Consider the following 16454-nt stretch of genomic DNA (forward strand, 5'->3'; position numbering starts at 1 on the left):
TTCTTTTCCATTGGAAAATGGGAAAGGGTGGGGCAAATCGGTTGCTCTTTCTACAAAAAATTCAGAACCATTGTTCTCCACATAAACCTCTCAGAATTTCCCAGACAGACCCTGTTTGCACATTATGAGAGGCCATTTTTTTAATCAATTAATGTTTTTATATTTTTATTCAGATGTTTAATCTGGTGTAGGCACAAAATAAATTGTTAATTGGTAGCAGTTCTGAAGTAGAAGAATGATTATTGCTTTGCTTTTCTTGAACTATAACTTGGCTCTAAAATTTACTCTCAGGAATCGGGTAGAGACTGCAAGAGGCCATGCTGAACAGTGGCTAACAGCCTGAGCTCTGGAACCAGTCTGCCATTTACCAGCTGAGTGGGCTTGAACAGGCTCCTTCGCCTCACTGAGCCTCAGTTTTCTCATCTGTAAAATGGAGACAATAGCAGTGCCCATCTCAGAGGGTTGTTATGAGGATTAAAGGAGTTTATGGGCTAAAAGGGCCACACGCATACTTAGTACTATAGAAATGTTTACTATTGTTGTTCGTCCTGTTCCCTTGGCCTCTGCTTTATTTACCTAAGAAAGAACAAGTAAAATACCACCAGAGAAGCCTTCCACCTCTACTGGCTCTGAGACAGACTCTATGGCCCTTTCATAGTATCCTCAAATTCTGTTTTTACATCTGTTTCCCCCTGTAGCCTGCCGGTTCCTTGAAGGCTGGGACTGTCCTTTATCCACCTTTGCATTCACTGTGTCACCCAGAATTTCCTAATTCATCCATTTATTCATTCAGTCAATGGAACTGTAGCCCAATTCCCTTGAATGAATGAGTAAATGGATGAACTGGGAAATTCTCAACTTTCCTTCACTCTTAATTATTTGGGAGGGATAGGGACCACACTTTCAGGGTGCTTCCTGTGCTAAAGATGTCCAAACCACAGAGAGTAAAAACCTTAGAATTCTGGGAAACAGATATCCTGGAAGCCTTGGCGTTGGTGTGGACCCTTCTAGAAAGGCAGCTGTGGACAGTCCTGGCTGTCTCCACCCCAGCAGGGATGCTCTGCAGCCACAACTTCTTGCAACGTAAGTGGCTCTCTTGGAATGTTCTCTCTCCTCTTCTTCACACAGTGCCTCCTGCCACCACATGAAGGCTCTAGCCCCTTACTGCTCACCAATTTAGCTGCCACCATCAGCAGGTAGCTCTGGCCAGAGCAGCCTGGTGACTCTGGTCACCCAGAGGTGTATGTCCCTCTACTTCCATCTCTTTTCTTGATACAGGCATGATATCATTAAGAACATCCCCACAGGAGGAGCCAGGAAGAGAGGCTCCAACAGAAAAAGGCAGTAGTGGGGCTGGGTGCGGTGGCTCATGCCTGTAATCCCAGCACTTTGGGAGGCCAAGGCAGGGGGATCACCTGAGGTCAGGAGTTCGAGACCAGCCTGGCCAACATGGTGAAACACCATTTCTACTAAAAATACAAAAATTAGGTGGGTATGATGGCGAGCACCTGTAATCCCAGCTACTCAGGAGGCTGAGGCAGGAGAATTGCTTGAACCTAGGAAGCAAATGTTGCAGTGACAGAGCATGCACTTCAGTCTGGGTGACAGAGCATGACTCTGTCTCAAAACAAAACAGAACAAAACAAAACAAAAAACCTGGAAAAGGCAGTAGGCCTGGTCTCAGAGACTCCTGTTTCACAAAGGTGTTTAGACATTTTTAAGAAGCCAAAAAAGTATAGTTGATTTTCCACTTGGCTCCAAAGTCATGCTGTCGGGAAATCATCAACTCAAAAGGCTTCCTTAACTGACTCCAGATCCCCTTCATGTGGTCTCCAAAATGTCTCCAAATGGAATGGGGTATACTGAGTGCGCCATCCGAAGCACAGGTTCCCTAAACTGTGCTGGCTTGTATTGGCTGCCTGAGTGTTTCAGAATTTAGTGGAAGCAGAGCTCAATAGAAATAAAAAAAACTAAAATTAAAAAAACTTTTCTGTTTGTGGCCTTTATTATCTAAATACATCCAAAAAAAAGTATCATAGCTAACATAGTATCATAGCTTTAGTAGAGATGGGGGTTTCACCATGTTGGCCAGGCTGGTCTTGAACTCCTGACTTCAGGCCAGAGTTGGCCTCCCAAGGTGCTAAGGACTGTCAAACTTCACATTTGTCAAATGAATGTCACCATGATAAGTCAGTACAAGGAACAAGCAGATGGGGAGCTGGGAGCCGGACAAAGCGGATCTTGACAGGGGCTTCTGAAAGGAGGACAGAGGGAACTCCCAAAGTAACTCTGTTTCTTGCTCTACTGGCCTGGCCAGCTTTGGAAAACAAAAACAAGAACTGAGTTTTCCAAACTTTAGTATGCATAAGAACCAGCAGGAGAACTTCCTAAGACAGATTCCAGGACCCACCCATGGAGACGCAGATCCTCTAAGTCTGGCATAAGGCCTGGGAATTCGAATTTTAATAAGCTCCCAGGTGATGCTGTCATTGGCAATGCCAAACCGAGGACCACAATTTGAGTAGCACAGCATGAGGATCTATGACTATCCAAATGCTTGAAGAATACACAAGCTTTCTCAATGGCTGGCCAAATACCATAATCTAAAAGAACTCCTCATCCTCTCCTTCTGTGTCTCCAACTCAGGAGCAGTGGCTCTCTTATCCCTTTCCTAGGTGCCAAGAACTCTGCCAGTCCCTGAAGTCACAGCTCAGGAAGACAGGCAAGTCCCTACTCTCACCCAAGCCTTCATCCCAATAAACAAGGATGCAAGATAATTTCAGACTATGATGCTGCCTAGGAAGAGGTAGATAGGACAATGTGACAAACAGGGACCAAGGGAGGACACTTAAAGTGGGAAAGGTCTCTCTGATGACTTGAATATTCGAGTTGAGATCTGAGATCCGGAGGGGTGTTCCAGGTGGAGGGACTGGCAAAAGGGACTGGCAAATGTACCAGCCTGGTGGTAGGACAGAGTTTGGTGTGTTTGTGGACCGGAACAAATGCCCGAGTGGTTGGACCACAGTAAGTGAGGCTGGGGTGGGAGGGCAGAACAAATTGAAGATGGAGAAGAAGGCTGGGGCCAGATTAGGTAGGATTCTGTAGCCTTATTAAGGAGTTTGCTGTGTGTTCTAAGTGCAATAGGAAGAACACATTGCAAGGGGCAGGATTACAAAGTACAAGTGATGGGAGTTTATTGTATGGTTTAAGTGACAGAGCATATTAGCTTGAAACAGAAGAGAGACAGAAGAATCAAAAGGCATGGTGGTACATTCTGCAGGTAGAATCAGTGTGACCTGTAATAGATTAGATGTGGGCTGAGAAAAAGGGAAGGATTAGGGCAACATATAGATATTTGGTTTGAGTGAAAGGGTGACTAGTGGTATCATCAATTGGAGACAGGGAAGAGTAGAAGAACAAATGATAGAAAAGCAGAAAATAAAATCTTTCATTTTGGGCATGTTAAGTTTGAGAGGCTTCTAAATGAAAGTGATATCCGTCTAAGTGGACATGTCAGAAAAGCAGTTGAACATGGACGACTGGGATTCAAGGGCCATTGGCTGGAGATGTCAATTTGGGAGTCATAGATACATAAATGGTATTTGCAGCCATAGTACAGGGTGATGATGGTGACAATATGATCATTTTTATAGAATTCTTACTGCTTTATGTGCTTTACATGTAAATCCACTTAATTTTCACAAGCATCCCACCAGGTAGGTGCTAACATTAACTGACTTATCCATGGTATCACACCGAGTGAGCTGTGGATCTGGGATTTGAAGCCAAGAGGTACACTCTGCTATCTTGCCTCTGTGTAAGATCACTGAAGAATCCTTTTTTTGCTCAAATAGGATTTACAAAATCATCAGGTGCCGCTGATCCACTTCCTAACATGGAAAACTATTTTTCAGCTCCTCTAATGGTGGGTTCCATACTGATGCTCTCTCTCCCCCACTTGCCTCTGAGTCTTCACAGTCAGGGCTATATCTTTTATTCATCCACGGAGGCTGACATGTGAGGAATTCTTGGAAAATCATGCACATACACTGTACTTTAGCAAATATGAAACCTTGGATCATTAAAGCTAAAAAAAAGATCACAGAGATAATCTAACTCAATCTTTTTCATCTACAGCTAAGGTAACTGTAATGAAGTCACTTTTCTTACTTTCTTTTACTTTTTATTTTATTTTTGTAGAGATGGAATCTATGTTGCCCAGGCTGGTCTCAAATTCCTAGATTCAAATGATCCTCCCACCTCAGCCTCCCAAGTACTGGGATTACAAGCATGAAATACTGTGACCAGCCTAGATACCACTTTTTGAGGTGACCCCAGTAGATAGTGAGGCGTGTCTGGAGAGGGTGGGTGAGGCAGAGTGGGGAAGTAGGAGGTGAATCAGAACTTGTAATAAGTCTCCAATTGTTTCCTGGTCAGATGTTTGTTATTTTTATAAAGTCATATCTGGCAATCTTTTTTACTTGCACATTCTGGCTTTGATGTCATACTTAGATAAGACTTCCTTACCCTCACTATAAAAATATTCACCTGTGATTCCTTTGTGTACTTTCATGATTTTACTTTTTACTCTGTATCTTTCATTCATTTGTAATCTGGCTAAAGCTGATATTGGCTATTCTAGTGGATGATGGTTGGAATATGGCTAAATTCAATTTTCTTTTCTTTTCTTTTTCTTTTTATTTTTCATTTGAGATGGAGTCTCATTGTGTCACCCAGGCTGGAGTGTAGTGCCGTGATCTCGACTCACTGCAACCTCCACCTCCCAGGTTCAAGCGATTCTCCTGCCTCAGCCTCCCAAGTAGCCCAGCTAATTTTTGTATTTTTAGTAGAGACAGGGTTTCACCATGTTGGCCAGGCTGGTCTCGAACTCCTGACCTCAGATCGTCTGCCTCATCTTGGCCTCCAAAAGTGTTGGGATTACAGATATGAGCCACTGCGCCTGGCCTAAATTCAGTTTTCTAACAGAAGATGGGTTAAACTCAGCATGAGGCAACAGCTGTTTGTGTTTTCAGACAATTCATCTGTGTCCTGTCCCTCTTCCCCTTCCCCTATCCTTCCCACTCTTTTCTTCCTCTTTCTTGACTCCCAGTAAATAAGATCTTGGTTAGGTTTTGAGATTTTGCTATATGCTTCAGTCCACACAGGGAGAAGCCAACCCAAGACTTCTGATAGAAGAAATCAGGTTTTAACTTCCATTCAAGCTCTGTGTATGGAAATTAGGGAGGAGATCTAAAGTTACTTTACACTGTGTACTGTGCCTATCTGTTCAACATTTTAAAATGTGAAATAAGCCTTTCACACATCCCAGTAACAAGGAAAAGTCTAAAATTAGTGCTAAGTGTTCAAAACCGGGAAAGACACTGTAATATCTTTGTAGCAAGTCTTCTGATACCTTCGGGCTCTTCAGCAAATGACCTTAGTGGGTTGACAATAAATATTTCACAGGGTCACAATTCAGCCTTTCATCTTTTTTCATTCAGCTTTCTTGGAAGAAAAGGTTGTGGTCTTCAAAATATAATGACCATTTTTATAGCTTGGATTAGAAGACAACTCTAGAGAGGGTTCCCTGCTCATGAATAAGTAATTCAAAGGCCGTTTATGTATTGAAGATGTGGTATTAGCAATTTGATTCTGACAGGGCCAACTCTGTCAGGCAAACGTTTGTATATATGACAGTCTCCAAGGAATTCATGTTGCAGTAGGTAGTGAGTACCTACTCTGTGCTGGGGCTTTGAACAGACCAATAAAATAGACAAATCTCTGGCAATTCAACCAAGGGACAGAAGGAAATATTAAATTCATCCTGCTCTGGTATGATATAGTAGCTGATTTATTTTTTAAAAGTCCATATCATCACAAGTCTCATTATAAAAACAATAAAAATAAATAATTGTTTCTATGAAATAAAAACCCAGGACAATTTTTCAAAAGAATAATGATAGTTCTTGTCTTATGAAATATTACAATATATTAAAAAGCTACAGGGATTAAATGAGAACAATACTGGCACAGGAATGGGCAGATTAATGGAATAAAAAGAATCCATAAATGGTGGACTCAAATGTAAGTCTGAAATATGTAGGTGATAAAGAAGACATTTAAATCAGTGAGGGAAAGGATGAATTAATCAATAAATCACATTGAGACAAGCAGCTCAGCATCAGTAAAAAGTAAAGTTATATTCCTACTGCATAACTCATCTGTAAAAAAATTCTAGATGAATTAATGCTATTGAAGTATAAGAAACATCATAACTAAGAGCTTGAGATGGAGACATTCTTTTCAAGGATGACATCAAAGTCAGTTATCCTAAAGTAAAAGAATGCTCTGTGGGATTTTATAAAAATTATAAATTTTTGTATGGGAATTAAAAAGAACCCACATAAAAAAGAGGTAAAGGTTAATGTTATTTCAATACGAATGTTATATAATTTCATTTTACCCACAGGTTGGTGAGCCCTGTGAACAATGGTTACATATCTTAATCTACAGAAATATATTGGGGAAAAAAGTATAGAAGGATATGCCTCTGTATGGGTTCTATCTGAATGATAAGTATACAGTACATACGTTTTTTCTTTATCTGTACTTTTTAATTTAGTTTTTGCAATGATTATACATTCTTTCCTTTTATAATCATCAAAAATAATATAGCTAGATTATTTTTGCTTACTAGTTCTACTTGTAATGCTTAGAAATTATTACGCCACACTACATATAGCTAAAGATGCTTTAAAAAATAAATCTTAGGTAAATTTGGCCTGGAGTTCAAAGTGTCTTGAGGTTTCCTAATCACTGGGATGTAGCAGCTAGTATTTTACTATTTTATACTTTGGTCTTTTATTGTATTATAGAATTTGCTCAAAGTCCATATACAAAGTGATGATATTCCATTTTGTAGAGTCGCTCACTATATGCTCCTAAATATTGCAGTGAGTAAGTCTTCTAAAAATATTTATGAATGCCAAAACTACTATCTTGCATACTATTTATTTGCTTTGACCAGGGACCAGTGAATCTGTCTAAATAATTCATTTCATTGCATGAGAATAAGGGTCCACAGGCTATTTGATAATTCCCACATGTGAGAATTATATCTTAAGACATAGAATATGAGAATTATATAAAGAATATGAAAGTTATATCTTATAAACATGACAACTAACTCTAATGCAGTAAGAATATTTTTTTCTAGAGATTTTGCAAATTAGTGAAATAAATATTGATTACTGACATATTTCCTAATATTCTCTACTTCAAGGAACTTCAGTAATCACAGTGACATGTCTCCACATGATCTGAATTTTCTGGAAGCCATAACAATATATTTAGAGTAAGAGAGACAGCAATGATAGTAACTGGCATCTCACTAGATGAATTACTCCAAAGGAAACATTTCTTTCAAAGAGAACAGTGGCCTGGAAGGAGCTCAGTCTTTGAAAGCAGACAGCCCAGGAGTTTCTCTCAGGCTCCCTCACTTATAGTCTCTATGGTCTTGGGCAAATCACTTGACCTCATGAGTTTGTTCCCTTACCTATAAGACAAAGAGAGTAATAACTGTCTTGTGGTCATTACTGAAGGCATGTGTTTAAAGTACCAGGCACACGTTAGGCACTCAAAAAAATGGTGACTGTTACTGACGGTGGCTAACAGGCTACTAGCAGAAAGCTGGCTGACTCCTTGGAGAGGCTCACAGAGGAGAAAATATAACCTCCGCAAATGTATTTTCATTCAGGGGCGAGGCCACGAGACTGCAAACTGGATGATTACAGGGAAAAAGTCTCATGCTATTCAAGTTCAGTCACCAGCTTATTGATTTAAAGTGAAACATATGCCTTCCTAGTGCCTAAAGTGATCATATCTTTCAATCAGGCAACCCCTTCCTCATATCAAAATAACTGAATAATTACAGGGAGGATGAATTCAGAACAAAGAGAGGCAAGGTCCTGAGGGAAGTTTTGCCGGGGCCTCACTGTGGCCTGAGGACCCTCCTCACCTTACCACTGACCCCACCTCACCAGCATACAGAAATTCAGGACCTCCCAAAGCTGGGGGTCTTTCTGCATGTAGTACCAGACAACCACTGCCACCTTTGGAACCTCTGAGCTTTTCTTTTTCAGTATACAAGGCAAATAACTCACCCTCATTCTGTCCACACAAGCCTTTCCCAGAGAGAGGCATACAATGCCCTGACCTCCACTTAGTAAGTTGCCATCACCTCCAGTCCTCCCCACCTCACCCACCTCCTGCCCTGCAATAGCAAGGTTGCCAAGGTGCAAGTGTTGAGTGTTCCCTCAGATAACCAATCTCATCAACTGTGCAAGAATTTTACCAAGATAACCATAAAGAACTAGCTGATTCCCTTGTTTCCAAGTCCTTGAGAAAAACCTCACTGCTTCCCCATACAAGACCAACTTAATTTTTACTGTTGTTTCTGTTGATTGGATGGATGGATGGATGGATGGACGGACGGAAAGATGGATGAACAGATGCATAGATGAAAAATGAGTATGTAATCCCAGCACTTTGGGAGGCCGAGGTGGGCGGATCACGAGGTCAGGAGATTGAGACCATCCTGGCTAACACGGTGAAACCCCATCTCTACTAAAAATAAAAAAAAAAATTAGGCAGGCGTGGTGGCAGGCGCCTGTAGTCCCAGCTACTTGGGAGGCTGAGGTGGGAGAATGGCATGAACCCAGGAGGCGGAGCTCACAGTGAGCTGAGATCACGCCACTGCACTCCAGCCTGAGTGACAGAGCGAGACTCTGTCTCAAACAAGCAAACAAACAAACAAAAATAAATAGATGTAAAATGAACAGAATATACTAATACTGCACTGAACATCGGCAATAAATGAGCCCTTGGTATCTTATTTGGCACCCAGGATCATGAGAAGGGAGACCAAAAAAAAAAAAAAAAAACTCCTGATGTTTTGACATATGTTTATTCCCTGACTGGATTCAGGGAATACAAAAGCAAAGGACTACATTGAGCTTAAAGTGAGGTTGTCTAGCCAAAAGCAGCCTCTCTTTTTTTCATTCGGTTCTCTTATTTAAAAGTTCATCTTTAACCAGGAATTCACTGAGGTTTTAGTACACGTTGGTCTCTTACAAGTACCGTACTGAATGGACTGTACCCTGAGCCAGAGACCTAGCTCTGTCCAGATTGACCTTGAACAATTCACTCAGTTCTATTAGGTGTTTTTAAGGCCCCCTCTCTGTGAGAAGAGGATACTAATTTTAGCCCTCCATCCTCCCTCAGGAGCGTTGTGGGGAAACAGCAACAGCACAGGGGATACAGTGTGAGCTCCTACAAAGAAAGATCTGTCAATGAATTTATATGATGAAACAGAGAGAAACAGGCAATATCCTCAGTATCATGCTGCTTTTCTTCGTTTTAAGCACATTTCTCTGGTTAAGGTTAATGGCAAAAACTGATAAACATGCTAAGCAGATATAGGTCATGCTGCTATTTTCAATCAGTAACTCGCTTGCTGATGGCTCTCATTTTGGGAATTCATTTAGCACAATCCTGTTTTCTAGAAAAGGATAGGAAAAGTAGCCATAAAGGTTTATCTTGTTGAAAAAAATCCAAATAATTCATACTGAGCATCACCCCGAAAGTCAGCACCACCTTCCCACCCAGCCCTCTGAGCAATGCAGCTCTGTGCAGGCAACGGCACAGCAACATGAGGTAAGCAGGAGAAGGTTTTCCTACCAAAAAGCCCAGGAGCAGTCAAAGGCAAGCAGCAACTCCCGGCTGGCCATCGGAATGTGGTCACATTATTCTCTGAACATGTGAAAAGCAACATTCTGCAACCAGTGGGGTCCTTGTGACAGTGACAGAGCTTTCTCCTGAGCTGTAATCAATTACGATGCTTAAGTGCATTATGTTTTGAAGAAAAAATAAACAGCTCTTGGGTGCTGTCTCCCTTTCTCTCTCTCTCTTTTTAGATGGTACCATGGAGACCCATCTGAGTCAAATCATTTCAAAGCCATCTTTGACCAACTGCTTGCTCTCACAGAACACTTTCAAAATTGTTAAAAGTAGAAGTAAAATAAATGAATAATCTGAAATACGCAGTGTTGTTGTTTTATCAGATTACATTGTTTAATTTCCTTTTTCTCCATATCAAGAAAGGAAACACTAATATTTTTAAGTGAGAAAAAGGACATTCTGGGAAATATATCTTTTGGGGTCTCTGAGCAAACACACCCAGCACCTATGCATGGGAGAAACAATCCTGAAATGCTGCCTCACCCACCCTGTGGAGTATTCTCATCCAATTTCTATATATAGCCACCACACTTCACATGCACAAACCCTCCACCCCGTCCACATGCACACTGTAATCTTATGCTTGCAGAAATTGGAATGCTGTAATAAAGCCCTGAATTTGAGAAATTCACAAGAAAAGCCAAGAGATGGTTTCCTGATTGAATGAAAAAGGCTGGTTTGGTTGGCGGCAGTGCCTTCACGGCAGGGCAGGCACTGCCCAGCTCTCCGGAGTGTGATCTGCATGTCTAATAATGGAATAGGTTCCTGGGATCAGCCGCTTACCTTGGAATGCTGCAGCAGAAGTATCTGCTCGTCAAGCTGTTGTCTCTTGCCTTCTATTTCAGTCTGCCTCTTTCTTTTTTCCTTGAAAATAAAGAGAGAGAGGCTGTAAGAGTGGGTGGGTGTTGGCTCCAGAAATTTTAAGGCAGAAAGCAGCAGCAGCAGCAGCACACATCTGTATAGATACTTCCAGAGACACTGGGCACACACGCAGTGTCACCTGCCCCACCGTCTCTGGGTGTGTTGCAAGCAGCAGCATTCTCCTAACATGTCTGCTGTAGGCTCGAAGAGTGGGAGAAATTCTCCTCAGTCAGCCAGGCTGCAAGAATTTAATCCAAAAGAAAAGGCAGTTTCTACACACACACACACACACACACACACACACACACACACACACACACAGAACCATGTTCTGTGCAGTGTTAATTTGGACACAAAGAATAAAAATGTCTCAATCCAAAAGACAGAGGTTCTTACAAACTGCAAATACCATAGAATGAAACAGTGGGAAATTCTGGGTGAGATTTATTTGATCAAAATCATAGACATAAATAAGCAGACATTGTTTCAAATTTTGTAGGACTAATCACCCAGTTGGACATACCAAACAATGCAAATGAAATGGGTGGTCTTTGCTGCCACTAGCCTTGGGGTAGCATTTCATGTGGGTGGGGCACCTGAGGTTATGGTAAATATGAAGTCTGGAATCTGTCTGTCTGGATCCAACTCCCAGCTCTACCACTCACTACCTGTCTGACTTCTGACAAGTTCTTCTACCTCCCTGGGTCTTGGTCTTCTTGTACGTAAAGTGGAGATAATAACTGCACACAAACCACTTGGTTGTGGAGTGGATTAAATGAGATGATGTAATGTAAAAGGCCTAGAACAATACCTGGCACAGAATAAGTGCTCAATCAATGTTATTTGCTCTTAGTCTTATTGTCGTAAGTTTACTTCTAGGTAATGCCTAGAAGCTGGTTGTAAAGGGATATATTTTCCTTGCATTTCCACAATAACCTTTCCATTACAGCGTACCCTTCATATTTTTCTTCTCTATACTTCTCCAATGCAGACAATAAACATCATATGAATGTGATTCAGAACAGAAAGGTCTGCTCTCATGATAGTTTCCTTGTTAATGTTCTGTTTCCAAAGTGTACAGGAATGGTTTGCCGAGACATTTATTATACTGGAGCATTTTCGTTTACTCACATATGCAGGGAGAAACTTGTTAGACAAGACATAATGGCATTTGACAATACAACAGCCAAATCCTGGGGACAACAACAATGCGGAAGCCTGGCTGCTGTGCTCAGTGTTAATGGAAGCTGTTATTTTATGTAGTTGCTATGTTTCCGGGGCTATGATTGTACCATTGCTATTCAAATCAATGTAATAATAATGTGTGTTACAACCAAGGTTTTCTGTGCAATGCCCAGACCTTACAAAATATTAACTCATAATCTTAAGCCACTAGAATATAATATCTAAATCAGGGATATAATCCCCCTGACAAAGTAAGACGCATGAATATTTTAGGAACGTAGTATCATTTACCAAAGAACTCCAATCAATGGTGCATAATTGATGTTACTTAATCCCAGAGTGTGTGTAAGACCATATAACATATGACAGTAGATGGGAAAAGTGAGGCACAGTGGGAACAGCCCACCTATCCAGCATCACAGAGATAGCACATGATAAAGCTAGGGCTTCCAGGACCAGCTGCTATCTCTACATTCTAGAATCTCTCAAGAGTAGATTTACGGGACTTTGTCCCGTATGTCAGTCATTCCCACTGGCTATCAAGATATGTAGTTGTCCTACATTTAAATACAGAACCAAGATGTATGTCATAGATATGAGAGGCTGATGACTCAAGATTTCCACAAATATTAATTGAGTGTCATGTGTTCTCATTACGTATCTTGTCATTTCCAAATCATTCCCAGGCTTTCCCACAGCCATGACTTTGTTCCATCAGAAAGTCCTCACTCCAGAGTTGCCCATCATCATGTTGGTGAACCATTCTCTGAGCAGAAGAAACCTTACCAGGCAGTGCGGGAAGTGGACTTTTACGTGCTCAAGCAGCAGGCTCATTGGTGATCACTGTAACTGACATTCATGAAGGATGTAGAGTTCAAGTTAGTTCTTTAAGAATGGGTAGGATTTAGGGCCGGGCACACAGTGGCTCATACCTGTAATCCCAGCACTTTGGGAGGCTGAGGCGGGTGGATCACCTGAGGTCACAAGTTTGAGACTAGCCTGGTCAACATGGTGAAACCCCGTCTCTACCAAAAATATAAAAATTAGCCTGGCGTGGTGGTGCATGCCTGTAATCCCAGATACTTGGGAGCTAAGGCAGGAGAATCACTTGAACCCAGGAGGTGGAGGTTGCCATGAGCCAAGATCATGCCACTGCACTCCAGCCTGGGTAACAGAGTGAGAGACTGCCTCAAAAAAAAAAAAAAAAAAGAATGAGTAGGATTTAGGTAGCTACAAAAGGGCAATATATTCTAGGCAAAAGGAAGTAGGTGAACAAGGGTAGATATGTGCTGCATATTCCAGGGACAATGAGGAGGAAAATCTAACTGGGTTCAGGGTTTGCCTTTAGGAACAGAGATCAATGACTCAAAAGATTGACTAGGACTATACCATGGAGGGCCATGAATAACAGGCCAAGAAGTTTAGATTTTATTGCATGGACAAGGCAATGTCATTGCAGGGTTCTAAGCTACACAATGATATGGTGAAATGGCATTTTAGGAACATTAATCTGGCATTCATGTATAAGGTGGATTAATAGGAGCTGATACACTTTTCCTGTAAAACAAAAGTAAATATTTTAGATTTTGTGGGACATACAGTCTCTATTGCAACTACTGAATGCTACCATTGTAGTTAAAAAGCAGTCCTGGACAATATTTAAACGAATGAGTGTGGCTGTGTTCTAATAAAACTTTATTTGCAAACATAGTTAGTGGGTCAGATTTGGCCCACGGGTCCTAGTTTGCTGACCTCTGGATTCAAATTCTTTTTTCTTTTTTTTTTAGTTTCTCAGAGTACAATTCTTATGCATTTATTTTATTTTATTTTTTTATTATACTTTAAGTTCTAGGGTACATGTGCATAACGTGCAGGTTTGTTACATATGTATACTTGTGCCATGTTGGTGTGCTGCACCCATCAACTCGTCAGCACCCATCAAGTCATCATTTATATCATGTACAACTCCCCAGTGCAATCCCTCCCCCCTCCCCCCTCCCCATGATAGGCCCCAGTGTGTGATGTTCCCTTTCCCGAGTCCAAGTGATCTCATTGTTCAGTTCCCACCTATGAGTGAGAACATGCGGTGTTTGGCTTTCTGTTCTTGTGATAGTTTGCTAAGAATGATGGTTTCCAGCTGCATCCATGTCCCTACAAAGGACGCAAACTCATCCTTTTTTATGGCTGCATAGTATTCCATGGTGTATATGTGCCACATTTTCTTAATCCAGTCTGTCACAGATGGACATTTGGGTTGATTCCAAGTCTTTGCTATTGTGAATAGTGCCGCAATAAACATACGTGTGCATGTGTCTTTGTAGTAGAATAATTTATAATCCTTTGGGTATATACCCAGTAGTGGGATGGCTGGGTCATATGGTACATCTAGTTCTAGATCCTTGAGGAATTGCCATACTGTTTTCCATAATGGTTGAACTAGTTTACAATCCCACCAACAGTGTAAAAGTGTTCCTATTTCTCCACATCCTCTCCAACTCCTGTTGTTTCCTGACTTCTTAATGATTGCCATTCTAACTGGTGTGAGATGGTATCTCATTGTGGTTTTGATTTGCATTTCTCTGATGGCGAGTGATGATGAGCATTTTTTCATGTGTCTGTTGGCTGTATGAATGTCCTCTTTTGAGAAATGTCTGTTCATATCTTTTCCCCACTTTTTGATGGGGTTGTTTGTTTTTTTCTTGTATATTTGTTTGAGTTCTTTGTAGATTCTGGATATTAGCCCTTTGTCAGATGAGTAGATTGCAAAAATTTTTTCCCATTCTGTAGGTTGCCTGTTCACTCTGATGGTAGTTTCTTTAGCTGTGCAGAAGCTCTTTAGTTTAATTAGATCCCATTTGTCAATTTTGGCTTTTGCTGCCGTTGCTTTTGGTGTTTTAGACATGAAGTCCTTGCCCATGCCTATGTCCTGAATGGTACCACCTAGATTTTCTTCTAGGGTTTTTATGGTATTAGGTCTAACATTTAAGTCTCTAATCCATCTTGAATTAATCTTCATATAAGGAGTAAGGAAAGGATCCAGTTTCAGCTTTCTACTTATGGCTAGCCAATTTTCCCAGCACCATTTATTAAATAGAGAATCCTTTCCCCATTTCTTGTTTCTCTTGGGTTTGTCAAAGATCAGATGGCTGTAGATGTGTGGTATTATTTCTGAGGACTCTGTTCTGTTCCATTGGTCTATATCTCTGTTGTGGTACCAGTACCATGCTGTTTTGGTTACTGTAGCCTTGTAGTATAGTTTGAAGTCAGGTAGCGTGACGCCTCCAGCTTTGTCCTTTTGACTTAGGATTGTCTTGGCAATGCGGGCTCTTTTTTGGTTCCATATGAACTTTAAAGCCGTTTTTTCCAATTCTGTGAAGAAACTCATTGGTAGTTTGATGGGGATGGCATTGAATCTATAAATAACCTTGGGCAGTATGGCCATTTTCACAATATTGATTCTTCCTATCCATGAGCATGGTATGTTCTTCCATTTGTTTGTGTCCTCTTTTATTTCACTGAGCAGTGGTTTGTAGTTCTCCTTGAAGAGGTCCTTCACACCCCTTGTAAGTTGGATTCCTAGGTATTTTATTCTCTTTGAAGCAATTGTGAATGGAAGTTCATTCCTGATTTGGCTCTCTGCTTGTCTGTTACTGGTGTATAAGAATGCTTGTGATTTTTGCACATTAATTTTGTATCCTGAGACTTTGCTGAAGTTGCTTATCAGCTTAAGGAGATTTTGGGCTGAGACAATGGGGTTTTCTAAATATACAATCATGTCATCTGCAAACAGGGACAATTTGACTTCTTCTTTTCCTAACTGGATACCCTTGATTTCTTTCTCTTGACTGATTGCCCTAGCCAGAACTTCCAACACTATGTTGAATAGGAGTGGTGAGAGAGGGCATCCCTGTCTTGTGCCAGTTTTCAAAGGGAATTTTTCCAGTTTTTGCCCATTCAGTATGATATTAGCTGTGGGTTTGTCATAAGTAGCTCTTATTATTTTGAGGTACATTCCATCAATACCGAATTTATTGAGTGTTTTTAGCATGAAGGGCTGTTGAATTTTGTCAAAAGCCTTTTCTCATCTATTGAGATAATCATGTGGTTCTTGTCTTTGGTTCTGTTTATATGCTGGATTACGTTTATTGATTTGCGAATGTTGAACCAGCCTTGCATCCCAGGGATGAAGCCCACTTGATCATGGTGGATAAGCTTTTTGATGTGCTGCTGGATCCGGTTTGCCAGTATTTTATTGAGAATTTTTGCATCGATGTTCATCAGGATATTGGTCTAAAATTCTCGTTTTTTGTTGTGTCTCTGCCAGCTTTGGTATCAGGATGATGTTGGCCTCATAAAATGAGTTAGGGAGGATTCCTCTTTTTCTATTGATTGGAATAGTTTCAGAAGGAATGGTACCAGCTCCTCCTTGTACCTCTGGTAGAATTCAGCTGTGAATCCATCTGGTCCTGGACTTTTTTTGGTGGGTAGGCTATTAATTGTTGCCTCAATTTCAGAGCCTGCTATTGGTCTATTCAGGGATTCAACTTCTTCCTGGTTTAGTCTTGGAAGAGTGTAAGTGTCCAGGAAATTATCCATTTCTTCTAGATTTT

At 40.9% G+C, this 16454-nt stretch overlaps 1 protein-coding gene across 4 annotated transcripts in view; it reads right to left on the reverse strand.

The window, feature by feature from the left end:
* The window catches only part of PALM2AKAP2 (PALM2 and AKAP2 fusion), a 402567-nt gene that overhangs the window by 296698 nt on the left and 89415 nt on the right, over positions 1-16454 (reverse strand). For all 4 annotated transcript variants that reach the window (XM_033237853.1, XM_033237854.1, XM_033237852.1 and 1 more), the window contains exon 2: positions 10582-10662. In XM_033237853.1, the coding sequence (XP_033093744.1) occupies positions 10582-10662 (81 nt within the window). The remainder of the gene's footprint in view (positions 1-10581; positions 10663-16454) is intronic.

Source organism: Trachypithecus francoisi, unplaced genomic scaffold (genome assembly GCF_009764315.1).
Source record: "Trachypithecus francoisi isolate TF-2019V2 unplaced genomic scaffold, Tfra_2.0 Lachesis_group16, whole genome shotgun sequence".
NCBI classification, from domain to species: Eukaryota; Metazoa; Chordata; class Mammalia; order Primates; family Cercopithecidae; genus Trachypithecus; species Trachypithecus francoisi.